The sequence below is a fragment of the Orcinus orca genome, chromosome 15, assembly GCF_937001465.1.
Source record: "Orcinus orca chromosome 15, mOrcOrc1.1, whole genome shotgun sequence".
Taxonomy (NCBI): Eukaryota; Metazoa; Chordata; class Mammalia; order Artiodactyla; family Delphinidae; genus Orcinus; species Orcinus orca.
In genome coordinates, this window is record NC_064573.1 from 83,367,612 (window position 1) to 83,393,549 (window position 25,938).

Genomic DNA, 25,938 nt, shown 5'->3' on the forward strand with positions numbered 1-25,938 from the left:
TCCATATAATTTTGCATTTCTTTTTATTACCAAATAATATTCCATTGTGTGGCTGTACTGTAGTTTATCTGTTCACCTGTTGAAGAACATCTTGGTTGCTTCCACATTTTGGCAATTATGAATAAAGCTAAAAATGTTCATGTGCAGGTTTTTGTGTAGTGATTTCTTTTCTTTGTTCTTCTTTTTTTTGTTTGTTTTAAAATTACAGATTCAGTTTCCTTAATAGTTATAGGACTATTCAACTGATTATTTCCTATCGGGTGAGTTGTGTAGCTTGTGCTTTTCAAAGAAGTGGTGCATTTCATCTAAGTTGTCAGATTTATTGTGCAGAGTTGTTCTTGTTGCTCCCTTATTATCTTTTTAAAGACTGTACATCTTTAGTGATCCCTCCTATTTAATTCTGGATATGGTTAATTTGTGTCTTCTCTTTTTTTCTTTTCAGTCCTGCTAGAGACTAGTCAGTTTTACTGGAGCTCTTTGTTTCATTGATTTTATCTGTTGTTTTTCTGTGTTTAATTTTACTGATTTCTGCTTATCTTTATTATTTCCTTCTGCTTGCTTTGGATTTATCTTACTCTTCTTTTTCAAGGTTCTTGAGGTGGGAACTTAGATCATTGATTTGAGATCTTTCCTCTTTTCTAATGTATGCATTTGGTGCTATTAATTTCCCTGTCAGCACTGCTTTAGCTGTGTCCCACAGATTCTGATAGTTGTATTTTAATTTTTATTCAATTAAGTGTATTTGAAAAATTTCCCTTGAGACTTCCTCCATGACTCAGGGATTATTTAAAAGTGTGTTGTTTAGTTTCAGAGTGTTTGGAGATGTCCCCTGTTATCTTTCTGTCATTGTTTTGTAATTTGAGTCTGCTGTGGTTGGAGAACATACTCAGTATAATTTCAATTCTTTTAAATTTGTTGAGGTTTGTTTTACAGCTCAGGATATAGTCTATCTTGTTTTATGTTCTGTGGCCACTTGAAAAGAATATGTATTCTACTTTGCTGAGTAGAACGTTCTATAAATGTTGATTAACGTTGTTGGTTCATGATGTTGTTGAGTTTTTCTATATCCTTGTTGATATTCTGTCTAGTTGTTCTTTCAATGACTGAGAGAGGAATGTTGACATGTCCAATTATAATCATGGATTTACGTGTTTCTTTTTTCAGGTCTATCATTTTTTACTTCACATATTTTACAATTCTGTTGTTTTGATGCATACAAGTTTAGGATTGCTATGTCTTCTTATGAATTAAACCCTTTAATCATTATATAATATTCAACTCTCTCTGATAATTTTCTTTGTTCTAAAGTCTACTTTACCTAATATTAATATATCCATTCTGGTTTTCCTTTGATTAATGTTTGCACAGTATATGTTTTTCCATTCTTTACTTTCAGCTTGCTGATAGAATTGTATTTGAAATGAGTTTTTTGTAGACAGCATATAGTTGGGTCATGTTTTTAACCTACTCTGTCTTGGTGCATTTAGACCATTTGCATTTCATGTAATTATTGGTTTGTTAGGGCTTAAGTCTGTCAGTCTTTTTGTTTTCTGCTTGTTCTTTTTGTTTCTCTGTTTTTCTTTTACTTGCCTTTCCATGGGCCACTTCAACACTTTCTCGAATTCCATTTTGATTTATCTGTAGTGTTCTTACAGCATTTTTTTAGTGGTTGCTCTAGGTTACGTATACATAACATTACAGTTTACTGGTTTGAGTGAAATATAGAAATCTATAGAATTTCACCAGTTTGCGTGAAGTATAGAAACCTTGACTCCCCTTACCCTCTCCCACTTATGGTATAATTATCTAAATATTTCTTCTAAATACATTTTGGACCACAACAGACAGTGTTATAATTTTTGCTGCAACCATCAAACCTAAGTTAGGAAGCTCAAGAAGAGAAGGAAAGAGCTATTGTATTTTCCTCTATTTTTACCTACTGTGCTCGTTCTTCCTCCCTGATGTTCCCAGGGTCTTTCTCTCACTGGGTCCTTTCTGTTTACAGAACTCCCTGTGGCCATCCTTACACCCTATGCTGTAGCAGCATAGGTCTGCTGGTGACGTAATCGCCTAGTTTCCCTTCTGAGAATATCTTGATTTCCCCTTTGTTACTGTCAGGTGGAAGTAGAAATCCAGGTTCCCTAGTCAGCCTTCACTGACAGTCGAGGGGAAGGTCCACCTGACTGCTGGGAGGGGTGGGGGTCCCAGCCCCCCTGCAGTCTCCACTGACACTGTGGGGTGGCAGGGGGCGGTGCTCGTGGCTGGACCGTGGAGGTGAAAGTCCCATCTACCTCCATGGCCTCCTCTGATGCCAGCACGGCAGGCATAAGGGGACAGGGGTTTGGGGCACCTCATTATAACATTCTGAGGGTGGAAGTCTAGGCCCCCTCCACCTGGCCCTTCTGGCATGGGTGAGGGCAGGGTCACATTTTTATCTGTGGTGTTTGGCTGGAGCAGAGCAGTTATTGTCTAAAATTTTGTCTTGCTAGGGTGTCCCTCTCCTGGTCCTTTGGTCAGAGAAAACAGGATTTTCTTGAGGCCTTTTTTGGGTGCATGTGTGTCTGTACCCATGGGCACTTATGGGTCGCCGGCTCCTTCAGCTCCAGGTCTGGGATACAGATCCCAGGAAAAAGATCCCAGGGCCCTCATCACCACGTCATTCCTCGGATCCTGAGGTCCCCGCTGGTTGGCTCTCTCTCCCCCTTTCAGCGTCTTATATTTGTTTTATGGCTAATGTGCAGGGTTCTTAGTTGTATTTAGCAGGAGTAATAAGGACAAGTACATACTTCTTCTTCCTTTACTTTTAAAAATAAACAAGGCATTTATGCTATTTTTTTTCCTTCTTCCTCTTTCCCTTCCGTTGCTCCAAATCTTCTCCCCGTTTTTCGTTGTCATTTCCTTTTCTCCCCTTCCTCCCTTCTCCTTTGTACAGAGAACATGTGTGTTTGGACTGTGGCTTCCAGCGTGAAACCTCTGGATTAAAAGTCCAGCTTCTACCCATGTGACTCAACTTCTCGGAGGCTCCGTTTCCTCATCTCTAAAATGGGCATAATCTTAGTACCCAATTCATAGGGCTGTTGTACGGATTCGATCATGTAATCAACGTCACATGCTTAGGCCACCGCCCAACTGATCATAAGTGCTTAACTTGGGTTTACTATTCACATTCTTGCTGTTTACTTTTCTAAGCAACAGGCCAGAGGGTTGCCTAACTGTAGGCAGGGTTGCATGTAGTGGAGGGTTTGTGTTGCCATGGCAATGAGAAGGCAAGAGGGTTGTACCTCCTCTTTCTCCCCACCACGCTTCAGATACGATGATGCTAAAAAGCAAACAGAAGAAATGTATCGTTTGCTTGATCCTGAGCACCGGCTCCTTGTTCCAGTCCCCAGGGACCACGTGGATCTCTGTCACCTCAAAAACCCAAGGGGATGGAAGGAGCACGATCCTTCCTGTGAAGGGATGTTGGCGGGAGGGATATGGAAAGGAAGAGTTGAAAGCCAGCCATCTTTCTTTTGTTCTTTGTCTTTTTCTCCAAAGGTATTGCTGACTACATAACTCGGTGCAAACAGGCCGTTGGGAAATTTGAGTCCCTCATCCACCAGATTCATAAGAATGCAGATGACATTTCTTCCAGACTTACCTTAATAGAATCCATAAATCTCTTTAAGTATCCAGCACCTAAAAGTGAGGAAGAACTCCCAGGTAGATCTGACTTCTTGTTTCTTTGATTATGGAAGGAATGGAAAAACCTCTTGGGTATGATTGTGCACACACACACACACACACACACACACACACACACACACAGAGTTTATTCCACAAATGGAATAAAAACATGCCTCCTAATCTCAGGCATTTACTTGAAAAGATCATGGGTAATTCTTAGTTTTTGCCGTGTTTTATGTATTGCTTACATAGTTTTACAAATTCCTAAGTCTATGAAAATCAGTAGTACTTTTGTCAATAACTTTGTAACAGTACGGTGAACTGTGTTTTATGGGCTCACATTTACTTTTTCAAACAGGGTATTTTAAGCTGTCTTGGACTAATCACCAAGGAGTTCAGGATTAGTTAACAAGCAATTTAAGACAAGCAAGATTGCCCAAAGGCAAAGCATGCACAAGTGGCATTCATTCCCATGTTGTCATGTATTTTTTGCTTTGGATGTGTCTCGCTTCGGGTGGTGTTGATTTATTTTCTGCTTTTGATCAAGATTGGAGGCTGCTTTCATATTTGCAAGATATACAGCTAATGTTTGGGTTGCTTCTTGAGTAATGTCCCTTCCCGTGTTTGTGAAGAGCTGTAACAGGTGTCTTCCACTGCAGGCATGAAGGAATTCTTTGAGCACATTGAACAAGAAAGGGCCAAAGATGTGGACCACATGGTCAGGTGGTATCTTGCCATTGGGCCTCTACTGACCAGAGTCGAGGGGCTGGTTATCCACACCAACACGGGCAAGGCCCCCAAGCTGGCCTCCTACTACGAATACTGGGAAAACAGAATTTACGAGGTCTTGACAAAGCTCATCCTGAAGTAAGTTAATGTTCATATTGCATGTTTTTGTTTTTTTTTTTGCGGTACGCGGGCCTCTCAGTGTTGCGGCCTCTCCCGTTGCGGAGCACAGGCTCCGGACGTGTAGGCTCAGCAGCCATGGCTCACGGGCCCAGCTGCTCTGCGGCATGTGGGATCCTCCTGGACCGGGGCACGAACCCGTGTCCCCTGCATTGGCAGGCGTACTCTCAACCACTGCGCCACCAGGGAAGCCCAGCAGGAGGGTTCTTAACCACTGCGCCACCAGGGACGTCCCAACAAATAACCTTTAAAAGATAATAATATGAAATTCTGGTGAATAAGAGGTTCATTATGGGCAGAATTGTAATTTGTGGTGATACTATAGTACAAAGTGTCATATTGGCTCATCTTCTTGTTAGGTCCCTCAACGTCCAGAAAAGGAAATTATCCCTCTCCCCACTGTCTGAAAGACATACACATGTCTGTGTTCAACTGGCAACAGAGAATTGCTGTCACTCAGTATTTAACAAAATCCCAGATGACGCCTTCACTTACACTGAGAGAGGCTGATTTGAAGGATATACGATGCATGAACTCTTCCCGAAGGTCTAAAGTAACCCCTGGCCAGAATGGGCATCATGTATGTGTAGAATGCTTATTGTGTGTGCTAGCCTCAGACACATGGAGGCTGTCCCTTCCCTCCTGGAGCTCCACAGCTCTGCAGCTCAGACTGGCCGAGAGCTAAGTGCCTGGACTTCACATTGGCTTAGGGTCCTTCTAAAAAACCGGCCTATGAAATTCATCACTGTTGCTATTACCTCCATATTGACAAGGGTGGTGTTCATTTTATCTTTTTTTTTTTTTTTTTTTTTTGCGGTACGCGGGCTTCTCACTGTTGTGGCCTCTCCCATTGTGGAGCACAGGCTCTGGACGCGCAGGCTCAGCGGCCATGGCTCACGGGCCTAGCTGCTCCGTGGCATGTAGGATCTTCCCGGACCGGGGCACGAACCCGTGTCCCCTGCATCGGCAGGCGGACTCCCAACCACTGCGCCACCAGGGAAGCCCTGTTTTCTTTTTTTTTTAATAAATTTATTTATTTTTATTTTTGGCTGTTTTGGGTCTTTGTTGCTGCGCACAGGCTTTCTCTAGTTGCATTGAGCAGGGGCTACTCTTCGTTGTGGTACACAGGCTTCTCATTGTGATGGCTTCTTTTGTTGCGGAGCATGGGCTCTAGGCGCGCAGGCTTCAGTAGTTGTGGCACGTGGGCTCAGTAGTTGTGGCTCATGGGCTCAAGAGTGCAGGCTCAGTAGTTGTGGCACACAGGCCTAGTTGCACTGTGGCATGTGGGATCTTCCCGGACCAGGGCTCAAACCTGTGTCCCTTGCATTGGCAGGCAGATTCTTAACCACTGAGTCACCAGGGAAGTCCCGTATGTTTTTTTTATGAAGAACCCCAGAAGAAGTTTCTCTAATTTCCCTTCTGATCTTAGCCTCCTGAAAAAGTATATTTCCTCTTCTCTTTCCTCTTTCATTTTTTGTTGTTTTTAAAAAACTTCTTCATTATGATTTTAAAATTTTTGTTATTATTATTCAATTTAAAAAATTAAAAAAAATTGTTTTGTCTGCGCCACACAGCATGCAAGATCTTAGTTCCCTGACCAGGGCTCGAACCCATGTCCCCTACATTGGCAGGTGGATTCTTAACTGTTGCACCACCAGGGGAGTCCCCTGGGTGCAGTTTGACAAACTTCACTTCATTGATCCTTTAAATAAATCTGTTTTCTACATATTTCATTTGCTTTTTAATGTTGCTTCTAACTTTGACTCTTAAAGCAGCCCCTTAGGAGTTCCTGGGCGGTCGAGTGGTTAGGACTCCACGCTTTCACTGGCAAGGGCCCCGGTTCGATCCCTGGTTGGGGAACTAAGATCCCACAAGCCGCCTGGCACAGCCGAAAAAAAAAAACAGCAGCCCCTCGTACAGGGCTACCTCCTGAGTTTTCTCTTTCTAATACACTACGTTTTCCCTTGATCCATTCATCCATTTACCCATCAATCCATCTATTCACTCATTCATTCATTCCAAGGTTTATTAGAGCCTGGACTGGACCAGGCACTGGACCAGATAAAGCCCCTCTTTTTCTGGAGCTTCTCCATCCTCGTAGGAGAGAGATGCAAGACTCAAGGAAATAAATATTCTCTGTGAAAGAAATAAAGCAGAATAATGTTCCAGGGAGAGACTGGAAGGGCTGTTGTGATTGGGTGGTCAAGAAAGGCCACGGAGAGGCCATGCTGTAGCGGAGCCCTGAAGCTAAGGAGCAAAGCTGGAAGGGGAGGAGCTTCCTGGGGGAAGACAAAGGCCAGTGTACAGACCTGGAGGCCACGTGGGAGGAACAGAAGGAAGGAATAAAGAGAGTGAAGGGAGTGCGTAGGAGAGGAAGCTGAGCAGGCAGGGACCAGATCGTGAAGAGCCTGGAAGCAGCTTGCATTTATTCTCAGAGAGAGAAGAGTTGCATGTTTTTTTCTGGTTTTGTTTTTTTTTTGCGGTACACGGGCCTCTCACTGTTGCGGCCTCTCCCGTTGCGGAGCACAGGCTCCGGACGCGGAGGCTCAGTGGCCATGGCTCACGGGCCCAGCCGCTCCGCAGCATGTGGGATCTTCCCGGACCGGGACATGAACCCGTGTCCCCTGCATCGGCAGGCGGACTCTCAACCACTGCGCCACCAGGGAAACCCGAGTTGCATGTTTTATACACTCTCTCTGGCTGTAGGAATCGCTGAATTGGGGATGGGGGGAAGAGGAAGACTGGTTTGCAGGCTAATGAAGTGTCCATCCCTGTGTTGTCCCTGATTTAATCCTGGAAAGGACAGAGTCTGGTGGGCCAGGCGGAGTGGGGACATGAGTGTTCATTTTTCCTGAACCAGAGTCAAACAGCTTTTTGGAGTTACCATTACTAAGTATCTTCCAACTAATAGGTATTCTAACTTCCCCAAAGTAGAAATGAACTATTTGTAAAATTTGGGCCATAAAAAGGGTACATAATGAAACTCATCCCACACTGTCCATTACAGCCGTAGAATGTGTTATTCCTTGTCGCAGGCTTTTTATAGGTGGCGGCTGGGACTCTAGCCATTTTCACCCGCTGTCGGATATCTTTCACGCTGCTGAGTACTGAGTCTGTTTTATTAACCCCTCCTAGGAATTTGCAGTCTTTTAATTCTTTAATCCTTGGAAACGTCCCTTTGTTCCAAATGGAAACCATTTTGACAGCGCCCGAGATCATCCTGCACCCCAGCGCAAGCGAGATTGACAAGATGTGCGTCCACTGTGTCCGAAGTTGTGTGGAGGTGACCAAGGTAGGATCGGAACTGTGTGTTGTTTCCTGGTTGACCCCTTGTCACAGAGGGCTGGGCCTGCCAGCTGCGGACAGCAGGGGTCCCAGGAGGTCAAGAACACAGGCTCCACCCTGTCCTTTGTCCAGACCACTTTAGTCTCTTCCTGGCTCCTCCTCTGTAAATCTCTGAAGTTTGGGGGTGTCCCAAGGCTTGATGCCGGCTCCCTTCTCACCTCTCTTTATCTTCTTTGTGCATCCTCACGACCGGTCCCGTGGCCGTTATTACCAACCCTATGGAGGCAAGCCCACCACATTTCCATCTCCAACCCAGAATTCTCTACTACACAACACATGTTTCTAGTCGCCGACCGGCCGTCTCCCCTTGAACCTTAGACCTGGCGAGTACAAGATGGAATTCTTGGCTTTCCAACGTGCAGCCTGGTCCTGCCCCCATTTTCCCTACTTCAGGCAACGGCGCCAACATCCACCCAAGGGGTTGAGTCAAAACCCTGGGAGCCATCCTTGATCCCTCTTTTCTCCCGTCTACCCATATCCAGCCCGTCGGTAAGTCTGGTTGACTCGCTCCCCCAAACACGCCTCTGATCTCCCCGCTTCTCTCCTTTTCCACGTTACCAGTCCATCCCAAGTTCATCGTCCCTCACTTGAACTATTGCAGTAATGTTTCCACAGGTGGTCAGGATTATCCTTTAAAAACGTGAATCGTTTCATGTCATCCGTGTATAAAAGCCCCCGATGACTTCACGTTGCACTTAGAACACAATTCAAACTCCACATTCTGGTCTATGAGCCCCTCTGCAATCTAGCACCTGCCTACCTTTCTGATCAGCTCCTACCTGTACACACCCCACTGTGCCCCAGCCTAACGCACCTCCAGCAGGTAATACCACTTCCTCCTTGAAATAGTGGCACCCCTGTTCCCTCTGCCTGGAACCTTCTGCCTCCCAGACCTTGACCTGCTGGCCCCTTCTGGTCCTTCTCTATTACATCACCCTACTCCATCTTCTTCCTAGCCCATATTACCATCTGACCTTTTCTTATTTATTTACTTGCTCGTTCATGCTTTGACTAGCTCATGCCACTAGAATGCAAGTTCCACAACACCATGAACTTTGTGTGTCTGTTCACTCTGGAGTCCCTAGCACCTCGCACAGCGCCTAGCACATAATTGTCACTCAGTCAGTGCTTGTCAAATGACTGTCAGTTGGCAAATAACTCAAAGTTTACGTCTTACCAACATTGGGAAAATAGGGCCATCTTTGTGCATAAGAGATGTCACACCCCCTCAAGACACTAATATCTTTCTTTTCACTTGGTTTGTTCAGAAAGTCAAACATATCTCAGGCATTTAAAAAAAATTTTTTTTAATTAATTAATTTATTTATTTTTGGCTGCATTGGGTCTTCGTTGCTGTGCGTGGACTTTTATCTAATTGCGGCGAGCGGGGGCTACTCTTCATTGCGGTGTGTGGGCTTCTCATTGCAGTGGCTTCTCTTGTTGCGGAACACGGCCTCTAGGCGCGCGGGCTTCCGTAGTTGTGGCACGTGGGCTCAGTAGATGTGGCTCGCGGGCTCTAGAGCTCAGGCTCAGTAGTTGTGGCGCACGGGCTTTGTTGTTCTGTGGCATGTGGGATCTTCCCAGACCAGGGCTCAAACCCGTGTCCCCTGCATTGGCAGGCAGATTCTTAACCACTGCGCCACCAGGGAAGCCCTCAGGCATGTTTTTTAGCATAAAACTAAGTGTAGATATTACAAATAGGGAATTTCATTTCACTATACTTGGAAATTAATGAATAAATTGCACATGTTTTATAATCTATGCAAATAGGTCATTTATTAAACCTCGGTCATATACATTCTCTTAACTTTTAGGTGTTACATTACCAAGTCTTTGAACAGGAAAACAAAACAATCTCCAAGGGATAAATAAATAGGAGAGACTCTTTGTGAAACATTATGGATGTTAATCCTAGTTTTTCTTGCCAATTTATTCCCACCCCTGCCATAGATGGGCTTGAGGCTTTGTGGTGAAGACTGTTATTTTATCTTCATAAATGCTTTCTTTTATTTATTTTTATTATATTTTTATCAGTGCTTTGTTTTAAATGAAAAGAATTTTTACCTGTCCTCTTGGAAAGTGTTGGAAATGCCTTTCATTAACAAACATCTCTGCAGATAAACACTTACGGCGAAGGTGACTTAAGTTGGCCTGACTGCACTATTTGAGCTTCAGGGTTCATATTTCATGACTGAAAACAATGAGCAAAAGTTTTAAACTAGGACCGAATTACCTCATCTATTAAGTGGAAATGATAATACGATCCATGTTCTAGAGTGGGTTGGGAGAATTAAATGGCATAACACGTAGAGCACTTGACACAGCACTTGGCAATTAGCTCTCAATAAACGTTAGCTATCAGTTTTGGTATTAGTGTTACAGCGAGCAGTAGAATTAGTAATTGTTGTTATTCCCATTCTACAGGTGGCCAGACTACGGTTCAGAGATGTTATGTATAACCACCCATGGTTTGCTTGAAGGAAGAGGGGCTCTTGACTGTACAGCAGGGAGACGTCCAATGACAGATTTGTGCTGGGACACTGGAAACTAATGTGGTTTTATACACCCGAACTTGGCTGTGCTCAAGCACATGTCTGATGATTGGCTGACTGTTGCCTGGGGAGCCTCGGTTCTCCTGGGGCTCCATCATCACGTAGGCTAGCTGAAGCTCGTGCATCTGGTGGCTGCAAGGTTTCAAGAGCATGAGAGTAGAAGCTGCTCGACTACTTGAGCCCCGGGCTTGGACCTTGCATAATGTCACTTCCCCTATCTGTTGGTCAAGTCACAGGCTAGCCCAGAGTGGGAAAATAGGTACTCCCAATAGACCATTTTGTCAACAGACAGAATCTCTTGATGGAAGGAACAAAGGATTGTGGTGATTTTTTGCAACCTAACACAGCTTATCAATAATAAAGTGAGATCCCTTACTAGCAAGACTTATTACTGAACATGATATGTACATAGGAAGCAAAATAGATACTGAAGGACTGTCTTTTTTCCCCCAATTCTTATTTTGCCAGAATTTTGTTCGCTGGATGAATGGCAGCTGCATAGAATGCCCCCCTCAGAAGGGAGAGGAAGAAGAACTTGTTACAATCAACTTTTACAATGATATTTCTCAGAACCCTCAGATAATTGAGCAGGCCGTTATGATCCCCCAGAACATCCACAGGATTCTGATCAATCTTATGAAGTACCTGCAGAAATGGAAGCGGTACCGACCGCTCTGGAAACTGGACAAAGCCATCGTGATGGAGAAGTTTGCTGCCAAGAAGCCCCCTTGTGTCGCCTATGATGAGAAGTTGCAGTTCTATTCCAGGATCGCCTCTGAAGTGATGCATCACCCCTTGATCAAGGATGAGCACTGCATCCGCCTTCAGCTTAGACCCCTGGCGAACACTGTACAGGAAAATGCCAAGTCCTGGGTGGTTTCACTTGGGAAGCTCCTTAATGAGTCAGCCAGAGAGGAGCTCCATAATCTGCACGAAGAGATAGAGGTAGTAGGGCCCCGGGTTTCATGATCTGGGCTTCATTCAGCGCTATATTTTTTTCCTCTATGCTTATTCAGTGTCACTTTGAACTCTCTTTTATAGTTCCTGACCAAAAACCTGAAGAAGAGCCCCAGTACCCTTGAAGATCTCAAGTTTGTCCTTGGAACAATCGCAGAAATTAAAAGTAAATCTTTAGTGATGGAACTAAGATACCGGGATGTCCAGGAGAGGTACCGCACCATGGCGATGTACAGTCTCTCTGTAAGTGAACTCTTTCCTTTTCTCCCTTCCTTCCTTCCTTCCTTCCTTCCTTCCTTCCTTCCTTCCTTCTTTCCTTCCTCCCTCCCTCCCTCCCTCCCTCTCTCCCTCTCTTCCTTCCTTCCTTTGTGTGTTTTTATTTATTTATTTATTTATTTATTTTAAAATTTTTTTGGCTGCACTGTGCGGCATGTGGGATCTTAGTTCCCTGACCAGGGATCGAACCTGTGCTCCCTGCAGTGGAAGCGTGTAGTCCCAACCACTGGACTGCCAGGGAAGTTCCTATTTTATTTATTTATTTTTTTGCGGTACGCGGGCCTCTCACTGTTGTGGCCTCTCCCATTGCGGAGCACAGGCTCTGGAAGCGCAGGCTCAGCGGCCATGGCTCACGGGCCTAGCAGCTCTGTGGCATGTGGGATCTTCCCGGACCGGGGCACGAACCCGTGTCCCCTGCATCGGCAGGCGGACTCTCAACCACTGCGCCGCCAGGGAAGCCCCTCTTTTTTTTATGTTAATTTTCTTTTATAAATAAATGGCTGTTGCAAAAATGATAAGGGGGAAGAAGAGAGATAAGACGATAAAAGAAACTGGTAGAAGATAATAATTCAATTGTCTTTATTTAGGGTTGTTAAATGTGTGTTTCAAAGACCTTTAGAAAGTCTGTGGATGAGTTTGAGGGTATCTGGGATCTCCTTGAAATTGTATGCAAAATTTTGCGTGCTCTGCATCACATAATACCTAGAAAAGAATCCACTGGAAAAACAAAGTAGAAGGGAGAAACAAAGAGCTGTTATAAGCCTGAATTTGCATAAAATTTGTATTTCAGAATTTACACTGCTTGAGTGCTTTAATCACCTTCACTGAGCATTAGCCTTGGCTGAAAGCTAGAGATCCTCTCATCAGAAAATGCACAGTAGTGGCGATCATTTTGTAGTGTATAGAAATAACGAATCCCTATGTTGTGCACCTGGAATTAACATAGTATTGTCAATTATACTTCAATAAAAAAATAATAAAAATGAAAAAAGAGAAACTTTTCCTTAAAAACTATCTGTTTACCCTGAGATACAGTTTATATAACAAGGGCAGGTTATTTACCCTGTAATTACATGTTTTCAGAATAATAAATTAGTTCTCTAGCATCCTCCAAAGGTAAAAAGAAAAATGCACAGTATGCAAAATTTATATTATTATAATTAAAATAAAGTCAAAATTTTCAGTTCTGTCTTTTGTTTTCTTTATCAAGTAACATTATTTAGAATTCTATGTCTTAGAACTCCATTACTGTCTGCTTATACTGTCTGTGTATCTCTTGGTTTCCTTCAAGTCATTTGTATCCTTATTGTCCTGTTATTTCTGATTGAGTTCTGGACATCATATATGACAAATTATAGGGAGAATTGGAGGCTCCAGATGATGTTATGTTTCATCATGGGAGATTTAGTTTTGCTTATGACAACACAGCTGGGTGTGTTAACAGGTCAAGATAACCTTATTTTAATCAGAGATGAGGTTGATTTGAAGCTCGGTTTTACTTTATGAAGGGTTTTTCTCTCTAGGTTATTTCTCTCTCTTTCTGCCTATGTCATCTATCTCTTTTAAAAAATTATTTTCTCCTGATTTTATTTTTATTATAAATATCTAATTTGTATAATTCAACCAGCATTTGTTCAAATGACCTAGCCTGCCATTACGCAGAAGCGGAAGTCCTGGAAAGCAGAAGCTTTGACTGGAAATTTCATTTCCAAACTGCTGATCATTTATTGTTTGTTCAATTTTTTTTTTTTTTTTTAGCCTTCCGATGCAGAGAAAGAACTGGTTGACAAGACTGAGAGCATGTGGTCAAATCTGTTTAATGATGCATTGAATGTGGAGCATACTCTGGGAGGTATAAAGAGAACATTCACAGAGGTACCTTGAAACGCTTTACTTTCCGAGTAAAGATGTTGAAAAATATCCAGTGGGCTAAACTAACGCAACCCTGCTTTTCTCAGATCACTCGAGGTGAAATATTAAACTACAGACAGCAGATAGAGGGCTTTGCAAGACGTTTTTATCATGAAGGCCCTAGCTCTGTTGGTGAAGATCTTGATAGAGGTAAGGGTATTCACGTTGGTCTTACTGAGGCATTTGAATGTGTTTTGCTTAAGAATTTTATGGGAAGATGGGATGGAGCAGTGGTGTGTAACCTTGCCCGTACACTGGGTTCCTCTGGGGATCTCTAAAAACCACTTCTGCCTGGGCACCAGGTCCACAGAGTTGATTCCACTGGTCTGGGGAGTGGTCTGGACTTCAAGGTTTTTAAAGCTCCCGTGGGGATTCTAATCTGCAGACCAAGCTGAGACCACTTAGAGCGAGAACACTCAGGAGACAGGACTTTCTAACTGGAGGAGCTTGCACAAGTAACTGGCCCTCTGGTTTTAGTTAGAATGATGGCAAGATAAAGTCTGGTCATTCTAAGTTTGTCTTCCTGGTTGGCTTCTATGGATGAGATGATAGTTTTGCATATTGTTCATGATTTCTTATTCAATTTTGTATACCTTAAAATTGTATGTATTCAAAACGAACTTATTTATAAAACAGAAACAGACTCACAGACTTCAAAAACAAACTTATGGTTACCAAAGGAGAAAGTTGGAGAGGGGAGGGATAAATTAGAAACTTGGGATTATACACACCACTATGTATAAAATAGATAATCAAGGACCTACTGTATAGCACAGGGAACTCTACTCAATGCTCTGTAATAACCTATATGGGAAAAGAATCTGAAAAAGAATAGATACATGTATAACTGAATCACTTTGCTGTGCACGGAAACGAACACATTGTAAATCAACTGTACTCCAGTATGAAATAAAAATTAAATTAAAAAATTTGTATGCATTCATTTATCTGCTTATTTACTAGGAGTAGGCCTTTTAGCCACTTTTGAAAAAGAGCTGATGAGACACGAAAAGAACCGTCAGGAGCTGGCGAATGCGGAGAAGCTTTTTGATCTTCCAATTACGATGTACCCGGAGCTGCTAAAAGTGCAGAAGGAAATGAGCGGGCTGAAGGCCATTTATGAGCTCTATGAAGCACTAAAGGTAAGCGTCCACCCACAGACTGGGCCTCGCTGGAGGGAATGCAACTCAGCGGACTTTGAGGCCGCAATCGTACAGAGCCTGGGGCAGATTTCATAGAAACTCTCACTTTGGCTCTCGGGAGGAGGTCGTGGGGAGTGACTGCTAATGAATACGGGGTTTCCATTTGGGGTGTGGAGAGAGCTCTGGAACCCGATGGAGGTGAGGCTGCCCAACATTGTGAATGTCCTGGTTGCCACTGTACATGTTCCTGGCAGAAAGCAGGTCAGTGGTTGACTAGGGGTGGGGTGGAAGGAGAAGGGTGGGAGGGGGTGATTACAGAGATGCAGGAGGAGACCACCCAGGGTGATGGTGATGGATACGTTCCTTATCTCGACGGAGGTGATGGTCTCACGGTGTTCGCACATGTCAAAACTTACCCAGCTGTACACTTGACATATGTGTGGCTTATTGTACACCCGTGAACCCTCCATAAAGCTTAGGAAAAACAGAGAGAAAGAGAAGAGAGGCATGAGAAACGCCAAGTGTAGATGACTTCTCCAGTGAGTCTTGTTACGGAGGGAAGCAGGGAGATGGGGAGTGATGGGTGGAGGGGACGTGGGGTCGGGATACATTTCTTTTAAGGTGGGAGAAATTACAACGTGAGTTTGTGTACTGATAGGAGTGATCCAGTAAGGAGGGGACGCAGGTAATAGGAGGGAGAAGGGAGTCTTCATGTCTGGTGTCCTTGAGTAGGTGGGAAAGGGATGGGATCAAGAGGTGGCCTCAAATAAGAGGCAGACTCATCGACCGTCATATGGGGAGGACAGAGCCTATGCACAGAGATGCTTCTAGCGGGAGATGTTGGACGTTCTGTTCTGATCGCGTCCGCTTCCCCAGGGTTGTACACAGCAAGGTCATCAGCAGAGGGGACCGTGGGTGGGGATGCTGGCTGGTTGAGGATGGTGGAGTGGGGGTGAAATGACCCTCTAGAAGAATGGGGAGCAAGAGGCCAAGGAGATGCGGGGTGACGGATGGTGCCCACACGGTCCTGGATTTCAACTGAGGCCGTGGGCAAGGTTGAGTTTTGAGCAATCGTGGTTGGCCGCCCGGGTGTAGGTGTTGGGTCCTGATAAACGTGGGGTTGTGGGCCTAACCATAGTTGTGGTTTTAACAAATGCGCCCAGTGGAGAGAGTGTCAGGCAAAGGCATGGAGGGTGGATGAAGGAAAGGCATTATGATAGTGACTGACTGGTTGTATATTTAGGGGTAGAAACTCCAAGAGGTACTTAATTTCATGATGATTTCTTTCTAATTTGTTTCTCATTAAATTTTTGCAAAAAGGAGGTAATGAATCATGGGAGTCATCTCAAAATAATCCAAAAAGCAGTTGGAGCTTTTAATATCTTTCTAGAAGGCAAGAAAAGAAGAGAAACGAAAAAATGTAAATACGTCATATGTAGTGCCATCTACACTTTAAAGAATTATCATACACGAGACTTGCCTGGTGGTCCAGTGGTAAAGAATCCGCCTTCCAATGCAGGGGACGTGGGTCGTATCCCTGGTTGGGGAACTAAGTTCCCACATGCCGCAGGGCAGCTAAGCCCATGCGTCACAACTACTGAGCTCACGCACCTCAACTAGAGAGCCCGCGCGCCACAACTAGAGAGAGAAAAAACCCCGAGCACACAACTAGAGAGAAGCCTGCGCCCCGCAACGAAGAGCCCAAGCGCCTGTGCATCACAATGAAAGATCCCACATGCCTCAACAAAGATATCCTGCGCGCCGCAACTAAGACCCGACGCAGCCAAAAAAAAAAAAAAAAAAATCATACACGTATTTCATCAATTAACATAATTTCCTGTCAAATATATTTCATGACTCAAGCACCTCTGTCAAGCCTGGATGTCACAGGTTGCGAATGCCAGCTCTACAAGATGGTAAATTTTACACGAGATGGTACTGTTTACATTAAATCTCAGGGAGCTGGAATACAAAGTCTTTTCTTTATGATAACCAAGCAGGATTATCTAAATTGTAGGTATTTCGTAACCTTAGCTTCTTTTATCAGTAAAGGACAGCGCCTGAATGAAGTACATATTTAAGACCCAAGTGACTCCCTGATTTAAAAATACCTGTTTCTGACATCCTGCTTCTTCCTTTTCCCTGAAGGAAAGGAAGACATGTTTCTGGATCGTAAACATCCTCGGATACAGCATTGTTTTTGTGAGGGCTTCAAAAAGTTGGAATGTTCTGTTTACGTTTTAGAGCCTTGGAATCGATCTTTCTTTTGTGGATTTGAGGTTGTTGTGGGGAGCTGGGTGATGATATTTGGAGAGAAGTGAGAATAACCAAGGGTTAAGAATGAGCTCTCCCGGTAGAGCCACCTTCGAGTTTCCAAAGGGGTCTTGTTGATGGGAGTATTTCTTGCCCGTTTCCAGGTTGCAAAGGAAGAATGGTCTCAGACACTCTGGGTCAACCTCAATGTTCAGTTTCTCCAGGAAGGAATTGAAGGTTTTCTCAAGTCCCTCAGAAAGCTGCCCCGGCAGGTCCGAAGTCTATCAGTGGCCTACCACCTGGAAGCAAAAATGAAGGCGTTCAAAGACTCGATTCCTTTGCTGCTCGACTTGAAGCACGAGGCTTTAAGAGACAGGTTTGTGGGAGGAGCTTGTACTTTAAAATATGTCTTTGCTTAGCTCTGATGCTGAAGGACAAGATTCCAACAGCAACACAGGGCTAGAAATACGCAAGTCATATTTCTATAATATCGCTTCTATGTAAAGTTTCCATTAAATTATCAACCACAAGGATTCTCCTATATCAACTCCTGCACTAGACCTGGGACTAGAGAGAGAAAAAACGGTAGATTTTCCTTTCTGACCATCTCCGTGCACAGCAAAAATCAGTGATTCTACGGTTACTGCTTGTATGCTGGGTTCCTGGCATTCTGCCGGTCCAGCGCCATGTTTAGCTGCCCTATTGCATTCATCCCATATACATGGGACCATGAAAGTGGGCAAATGTGACCCTTTAAAGGAGGCCAGATTGGGTCAAGAGCAGCGCTGCTTGGTGCTGTGTCTGTCCTGTTCCCCCTTCTTAACTTTATCACTCTGCGTTTTTTTTCACAGTGCTCGAAACAGTGTGCGGTTATTTAATTTATAGATTTGTTTTATCAGTCCCTGACTGTCTCCCCAAGTCGCGGTTATTTAATTTATAGATTTGTTTTATTGGTCCCTGACTGTCTCCCCAAGTCGCTGGCAGTGTTCCCCAGGGCAGGGGCCTTGCCTCTGAGTCACTCTGAACCCCCAGCAGCCAGCCCACTGCCTGCACAGCGTTAGTGCTTGCTGAATGTTTATCCAATACACGAGTGCTCATAATTTGCGCCAGGGTCTCAGACGGGCTGAGTGATCCAGGAGAGGTCGGGATCACCCGTCTAGAGACCGTGCAGAGACAGTTACCAACAAACGAAAAGTTGTGTATCTTCTTAGGTGGTAGTGAAGACTAGCCATCTAAGAAAATATCTTCTAGATGTTGTTTCCTGGGTTTAATTCCGGCAGCCAGTGGGATCTTGGAAAACTTTGGACAGATAATTCCAGTGATGTCCCCTTATTTCCAAATTCCATTACAAGAAGTGTTTATAATGGGATTTTATCCTGGGGTTAAAGAGGGAATAATTGAATCCATCACTAAAGTGAGTAGGCAAAGGTTTTAATGTGGATGCACCTTTAGGCATTGGAAAGAGCTGATGCAGAAAACAGGCGTGATGTTTGAAATGACTGAAACATTCACCTTGGAAAACATGTTTGCTATGGAGCTTCACACACACACGGATGTTCTCAACGAGATTGTGACGTCGGCCGTCAAGGAGATAGCCATTGAGAAGGTAGGACTATTTTTAGTTGTAAAACGGTACAGAAAAAAAAGAGAATTTTTTTTTTTAATTCAGAGAGAAGACCCATTTGCCCTGATACCTGTTATGTTTGAGCAAGAAAGAATGATCTGTTCTAGAAATAGAATTTCTGCCCCAGTTAAATGCTGTAGTTCTTAATTATAGTTTCACTCTTGACTTATTTATTAAAGAAATAATGGGTGGGGGCTTCCCTGGTGGCGCAGTGGTTGAGAATCTGCCTGCCGAAGCAGGGGACACGGGTTCAAGCCCTGGTCTGGGAAGATCCTACATGCCGCGGAGCAACTAGGCCCGTGAGCCACAACTACTGAGCCTGTGCATCTGGAGCCTGTGCTCCGCAACCAGAGAGGCCATGATAGTGAGAGGCCCGTGCACCGCGATGAAGAGTGGCCCCCGCTTGCCGCAACTAGAGAAAGCCCTCGCACAGAAACGAAGACCCAACACAGCCAAAAATAAATAAATAATTTTTTTTTTTTTTTTTTGCGGTACGTGGGCCTCTCACTGTTGTGGCCTCTCCCGCTGCGGAGCACAGGCTCCGGACGTGCAGGCTCAGCGGCCATGGCTCACGGGCCCAGCCGCTCTGCGGCATGTGGGATCTTCCCGGACCGGGGCATGAACCCGCGTCCCCTGCATCAGCAGGCAGTACTCTCAACCACTGCGCCACCAGGGAAGCCCAATAAATATTTTTTTTTTAAAAAAAGAAAGAAATAATGGGTGTTCCAGGTAGAAAACTGAGAAATCATTCATAATTCTACCACCTGAAGATAAATTGTCTTTATTATTTTTATTTTTTTATTATTATTTAAAAAAATATTTAATTTTTTGGCTGTGTGGGCTCTTAGTTGCAGCATGCGGGATCTTTAGTTGTGGCATGTGGACTCTTAGTTGCAGCATGCATGCAGGATCTAGTTCCCTGACCAGGGATTGAACCCGTGTCCCCTGCATTGGCAGGCAGATTCTTAACCACTGCTGCCACCACGGAAGTCCCTCCTTTAACACTTTAAAATGCATATACAGGGAATTCTGTGGTGGTGCAGTGGTTAGGGCTCTGCGCTTCCGCTGCAGGGGGCCCAGGTTTGATCCCTGGTTGGGGAACTAAGATCCCGCATGCCACAGAGTGGCACAACCAAACAAAAAAATGCATACACACATGTATACACATATGTACACATGTACACATATATCCATGGATACACATACACACGGATGTATAAAATATACACGCACATCCACATACATGAGTAGTATGCCCATGTACATACATGCCCACACATATATACACATAACATGCACCTATATACATGTACATAAACACACATGTATCACATACATATATGCACACGTATGCACAGACACAATATACACATACATATACCCATAATATACATACATACATATGCACACATATACACCACCTATATACACACATACTTTTATATACACATATGCATAAATATTGACAGGGTGTTTTTGAAAATGTCATAAAAATAGGCATATTAATTTGTAATTTGATTTTTTTTTTTTTTTTGTGGTACGCGGGCCTCTCACTGTTGTGGCCTCTCCTGTTGCAGAGCACAGGCTCCGGACACACAGGCTCCGGACTCACAGGCTCAGTGGCCGTGGCTCACGGGCCTAGCCGCTCCGCGGCATGTGGGATCCTCCCGGGCCAGGGCACGAACCCGTGTCCCCTGCATCGGCAGGCGGACTCTCAACCACCGCGCCCCCGGGGAAACCCTGTAATTTGATTTTCTTGCTTAACAGTAGAGTAAACAGAGGGGCAGGATCTCATGAGGATGTAGAGTGGAGGCAGGTTACAGAATTTAGACCCTGGTTCTGACACTCAGTAGCCGAGTGAACGTGGCAAGCTGACCCCTCTCTGAGCCCCAGTTCCCGCCTCTGTAAAGTGTGGGTAATAATAATCCCTCCCTCACTGAGGTGCTTTGAGGACTAAGGAGATCGTGAATGGCACGTGCTTACCAGAGCAAGTGCTTGGTAAATGATGACTAGGATTACCAGAATCTCTGCTTATTTGGAACACTGACTGGAAGTCTGGGTTTGAGTTGATCCATGGCAAACTCAGGAAGTTGCTGTTGGGTTGGGGTTCTGTTTTTTCAATCCTTGTGCCTGAATCATTCTTTTCATATTCCTGGCCAGGCTGTGAAGGAAATCCTGGACACATGGGAAAATATGAAATTTACCGTCGTCAAGTATTACAAAGGCACCCAGGAGCGAGGCTACATCTTGGGGTCTGTTGATGATATTATCCAGTGCCTGGATGACAACACTTTCAACCTGCAAAGCATCTCAGGAAGCAGATTTGTGGGGCCTTTTCTGCAGACTGTTCACAAATGGGAGAAAATGCTTTCTCTAATAGGGGAAGTCATTGAGGTGAGAAAAAAGACGCACGAAAGATGGAAAGGTGCAGATTCATAGCAGGAAGGAAACTTTGTATGAGAATATTTTGTGCACAGAAACTAATGATCCTCTTTCATACTTTTTCTGTTTTTGATTTATTTTGGGGGGAGGGATGATTAGAAGCATCAATCTGAGTTTTAATTTCAATGAATGCATTTTTAATTTCCACAACTCCTAATCAGTGCTTTTTCATATGTCCTTATTCTTGTTTAATTCTGTCCTGTTCTTGTTGCAAGAATGCTTTCACCTCTTGTATCACATTGAAGAATTTAAACATATTTAAAGCTCTTTTCTGATTTCCTTCTACTTTTTATTTTCTTAGGACAGAATCCCCCCCACCACTTTTTTTTTTTTTTTTTGGTGACTCTCTTTCATGGTAGGGGTTTTTTCTCTGTGTGACTTTGATTTTTCTTATATTAGGGGGTGTAGGGCTTTCTTGCTTTGTGTCCAGACCTCTGTGAGCAACCCAGGCTCATTTCACCAGTTTTGTGTGGCTGCCTTGTTTTCTTCCTCAGACCTAGGCAAGTGCCTTATACTTGCCACACCCTGAGCTTGGGGTGGGATGGAGCCAGGCCTGCTTCCCTGGCTAGGAGTGTGGTCATGCATGGGCTTCTGTCACTTGCTTTTTTAAATTTGTTTTTTGTCTATTACCGAAACTTTTTTTTAAACTTTTAATTTAATTTTTTAAATTGAAGTGTAGTTGATTTACAATGCTGTGCGGATTTTCTATTACTTTTTATTAGTGGCATCTGTTAGCCTGGATATAGTACTGCTTTTTTTCTTTGTTAGGACAAAATTTTTTTAATTGACATGAAATTTATGGAACATACAATTACCCGTTTTACAGTCCACAATTCGGTGGCATTTAGTGGATTCACAATGTTGTGCGACCACCACCTCTATCTAGTTCCAGAACATTTTCATCATCTCTAAAGAAATTCCCATGCCCATTAAACAGCAATTACTCCCTACTTCCCCTCCCTCCAGCCTCTGACAACCATCAGTCTATTTTTTGTCTCTGTGAATTTACCTGTTGTGGGTACTTCACGTAGATGCAATCATACAGTACGTGGCCTTTGTGTGTGGCTTCTTTCACTTAGAATCATATTTTCAAGGTTCATCTATGTTGTAGAATGTGTCAGTGCTTCATTCTTTTTTGTGGCTGAATCGTATTCCATTTTGTGGATGGACCACATTTTGTGTATCCCGTTCACCTGTTGATGGACATTTGGGTTGTTTCCACCTTTTGGTTCATGAAATAGTGCTTCTCTAAGTGTTGGTGTACAACTACTTTTTGAGTCCCTGTTTTCAGTTCTTCTGGGTCTATGCCTAGGAGTGGAATTGTGGGTCATGTAGTAGTTGGATCAGTTTTTGCTTGGGCTTCTGCACGGTTTGTCCTTTGGGTCACGGGGCTCCAATCCCTGCTCACAACTAGAAGCTTCCTCCCTGTCCCAGGCTGGGGTGGAGAGTTTTCTTTTGCTTTTGAGTGTAGCTGTGTATTTTAGAATATTTAGCTATGCTTCCTCTATCATTCCTATATATTTGGAAAGGAGTGTATGCACTCACTCTGCCCTCTTGCCTGGAAAGTCTTATGACCTGAGTTGGTTTAAATCTCTCCCGTGTTAAGGTGGGATTTTGCCATACACACCTCGAGGTACCTGGGAACCTGTGTTGATGATAACATTGTGCATTTACAGGTTTGGATGTTGGTTCAGAGAAAATGGATGTATCTGGAAAGCATCTTTATTGGTGGAGATATCAGATCACAACTTCCAGATGAAGCAAAGAAGTTTGACAACATCGATAAAGTATTTAAAAGGGCAAGTGACTGGCTTCTGTTTTAGTCTTGAAAGAAGAACAGTGATTTGAGATACTTTTACTTACATATTTGCATGTAGTATTTTGTCTATTAGTAGCTTCTCAATTTTTTCTGTCATTATATATGAACTTAATCTCTTCAGTAAAAATTTCTGTTTGATCTTAAGCCACTGGCCTATGGCACCAGAAGGTTTTCATATTTATTTTTTATTATAAAAGTAGTACTTGTGGGAATTCCCTGGTGGTCCAGTGGCTAGGGCTCCGCGCTTCCACTTCAGGGAGTGTGGTTTCGATCCCTGGTCTGGGAACTAAGATCCCACATGACGCATGGCAAAAAAAAAAAAGGAAAAAATAGTACTTCTGTAAAAAGCTTGGGAAAATGTAGAAAAGCAGGGGAAAATGTATCTTCCATAGTTCTATCGCCTTTAATATATATTTCTTTTATCTTTTTTCTATGTATATGGGTTAAAAACATGCTAATAAAGATATTTTATATAATCCTATCTTATCATTTTCTCTTAATATTATAAGAAACATAGTTTATATTATGAAACTATCTGAGAAAATGTTTTAATGCCTTTATATGTTCTGGTGAGTGGCTTGACATTAATTTAGTTGATTATTGTCTAGTAACTGGACATCTTGTTTGAAGCGAAATTCTTTGCTTTCATAAATAATTTGCAGTTTGTGTCTAAAGTTTTTTCCATATTTAGGGTATCTTACGATAGATTGTTTACAAGTAAATTACCCATGAGAGACTATGCTCATTTTAAAGTCCTTCCAGAAAGGGTGGTACCAGTGGTCACTGCTGCTAGTAATTAGTGGGGTGAGGATTTTCACCCAGCCCACCTGACCTCAAAGCCCAGGTACTTTGCTACTCAGCGATGCTGTTGTATTCTCCATTTACGGGCAGCCAGCTCCCGTTTTGGATCTCTTTTGTCCATTAGAGTTTATGATTTTTTTTCTTATCCATCTGCATAAGCTTTTTTTGAAACTTAAAAAAGTTATGCAACAGATACCTATTCATTATATAGAAGGACTTAGACATTATAAAAAAGCAAAAAGAAAGAAAGAAAAAGAAAGGAAAAAATAGCTACAATCGCACGCCCAAGATAAACATTTCAATAGTTCAACATGTATCTTTCCAGAATTTGTTAATTCCTATGTAAACATATCAATAAATATGTAATTATTCTATGAAATAGGATCATTCTTATCAGTATGATCTTTTTAAAATTTAACATCCTCATCATATATGTCAATAAATAAACATCTAAATTGTCACAGCAAATTTTGACCTAATTCCCTCTCGTTGGACATTTAGACTATTTCCTTTTCTTTCTTTTCCTTTCTTATCGTTATGTTTTTGCCATTATATAGAGTGGGGAATATTCAGGTGCATACAAATTGCTCCGAGTGAAACTGCTGGCTTTATTCACCCAGCAAATGCTGATGGAGGGTCAGCTGTGTGCAGACACTGTTGTAGGCACTTGGGGAAACACTGAACAAAAGACAGAAAGATCTCTTCTCAGGGCAGCTGACCTTCTAGCGGGAAGATGGAAAAAAAATAAACATCGGAAATAAGTAAGTTATGTATATATAGTATGTTAGAAAGTATTTACTTATTTATTTTGAAATTTTTAAATAGATATTTATTTATTTAGCTGCTCCGGGTCTTAGTTGTGGCACGCGGGATGTTTGTTGCCACATGTGGGATTTTAGTTGCGGCACGTGGGATCTAGTTCCGTGACTAGGGATTGAACCCCGGGCCCCCTGCATCAGGAGAGTGGAGTTTTAGCCACTGGACCACCAGGGAAGTCCCTGAAGGTGCTTATTTAAACACTTAACAGTTTTTGCCAATTTGGCCTCCCTGAAGGCGGGGTTCTGGTTTGTCGGGTTTGCTCTGTTGTGCCTGGACCCTGGCAGATGCCCACCCGGGACAGGGGCCGGGCTCCTGCTTCCCTGGCTTGACAGCTGTCCTCTTGACTTTGTCCAGATCATGGGCGAGACCTTGAAAGACCCCGTGATCAAGAGATGCTGTGAGGCCCCGAACCGCCTCAAAGACCTGCAGAACATCAGCGAGGGCCTGGAGAGGTGCCAGAAGAGCCTGAACGACTACTTGGATTCCAAGAGGAACGCCTTCCCCAGGTTCTTCTTCATTTCTGATGACGAGTTGCTCAGCATCCTGGGCAGCAGTGACCCCCTCTGCGTCCAGGAGCACATGATCAAGGTCGGCCCCCCGGGGCTCCCAGGGGAGGGGTGGCGTAAGCTCTGTAACTGCAGCTTGTTGTATTCAAGTCTTCTACACAGTTCGGTTCAACCCAGGGGTTTAAGACTGTGAACCGCTGCTGGGGTTTTTATTTGAAGCATAAATCTGATGAAATCCACTGTAGTCTGAAGTCACACCAGCACTCAGCTGCTATCTGTTACTCTTTTTCCACAGTCCCCCAAACAACATTTTTTAGAGAAACTAAAACAATACAGAAATACACAAAGACTAATATAGTAAGCAGAGAGACAATACAGGATAGTGGTATAGCACATCCAGACAGGTTGTCTGAGTTCGAATCCTGACTCTACATGGATTTGCTGTGTGACCTTTGGCAAGTTACTTAACCTCTCTGGGCATCAGTTTTCTTCTCTGTAAATGCAGATAACTCCAATTATAAAAATTTATAATGATAAAGATTAAATGGGTTAATATTTGTAAAGTACTTAGAACAGTGCCTGACTTACAGTGTTGGCTAAAGAACCTTATCTGCCACCCAGAATTGACACTCTTATTACCAGTTAGTCATATTTGCTTTGTCTCTTTTTTTGTAAAATAAATTTGTAGAGATAAAGTTGACATACTCTTCATTCCATCCCCGTTCACAGTTCTTCCTCCACTTTCAAGAGGCAGCCACTATCATGGCTATGATGTGATTCCTTCCAGCCCATATTTTCATACTTTTACATAAACTTATGTGTATCTGTGAGTGATATTGAATGGCAGGAAACACAACAGACAAAACTATCTCTTATGATAGAGAATCAGAGCTGGGCCAGGAGTAATCTTTGGTCAACT

The 25,938-nt window shown here is 43.4% G+C and overlaps 1 protein-coding gene across 3 annotated transcripts in view; it reads left to right on the plus strand.

Annotated features, from left to right (window-relative positions):
• Positions 1-25,938, plus strand: part of DNAH10 (dynein axonemal heavy chain 10) — a 147,106-nt gene that overhangs the window by 39,325 nt on the left and 81,843 nt on the right. For all 3 annotated transcript variants that reach the window (XM_033440734.2, XM_049698610.1, XM_049698611.1), the window contains 13 exons: positions 3,538-3,702; positions 4,326-4,533; positions 7,708-7,864; positions 10,938-11,414; positions 11,511-11,669; positions 13,461-13,577; positions 13,661-13,763; positions 14,577-14,755; positions 17,173-17,384; positions 18,461-18,614; positions 20,793-21,026; positions 22,751-22,873; positions 24,868-25,101. In XM_033440734.2, the coding sequence (XP_033296625.1) occupies positions 3,538-3,702; positions 4,326-4,533; positions 7,708-7,864; positions 10,938-11,414; positions 11,511-11,669; positions 13,461-13,577; positions 13,661-13,763; positions 14,577-14,755; positions 17,173-17,384; positions 18,461-18,614; positions 20,793-21,026; positions 22,751-22,873; positions 24,868-25,101 (2,522 nt within the window). The remainder of the gene's footprint in view (positions 1-3,537; positions 3,703-4,325; positions 4,534-7,707; positions 7,865-10,937; positions 11,415-11,510; positions 11,670-13,460; positions 13,578-13,660; positions 13,764-14,576; positions 14,756-17,172; positions 17,385-18,460; positions 18,615-20,792; positions 21,027-22,750; positions 22,874-24,867; positions 25,102-25,938) is intronic.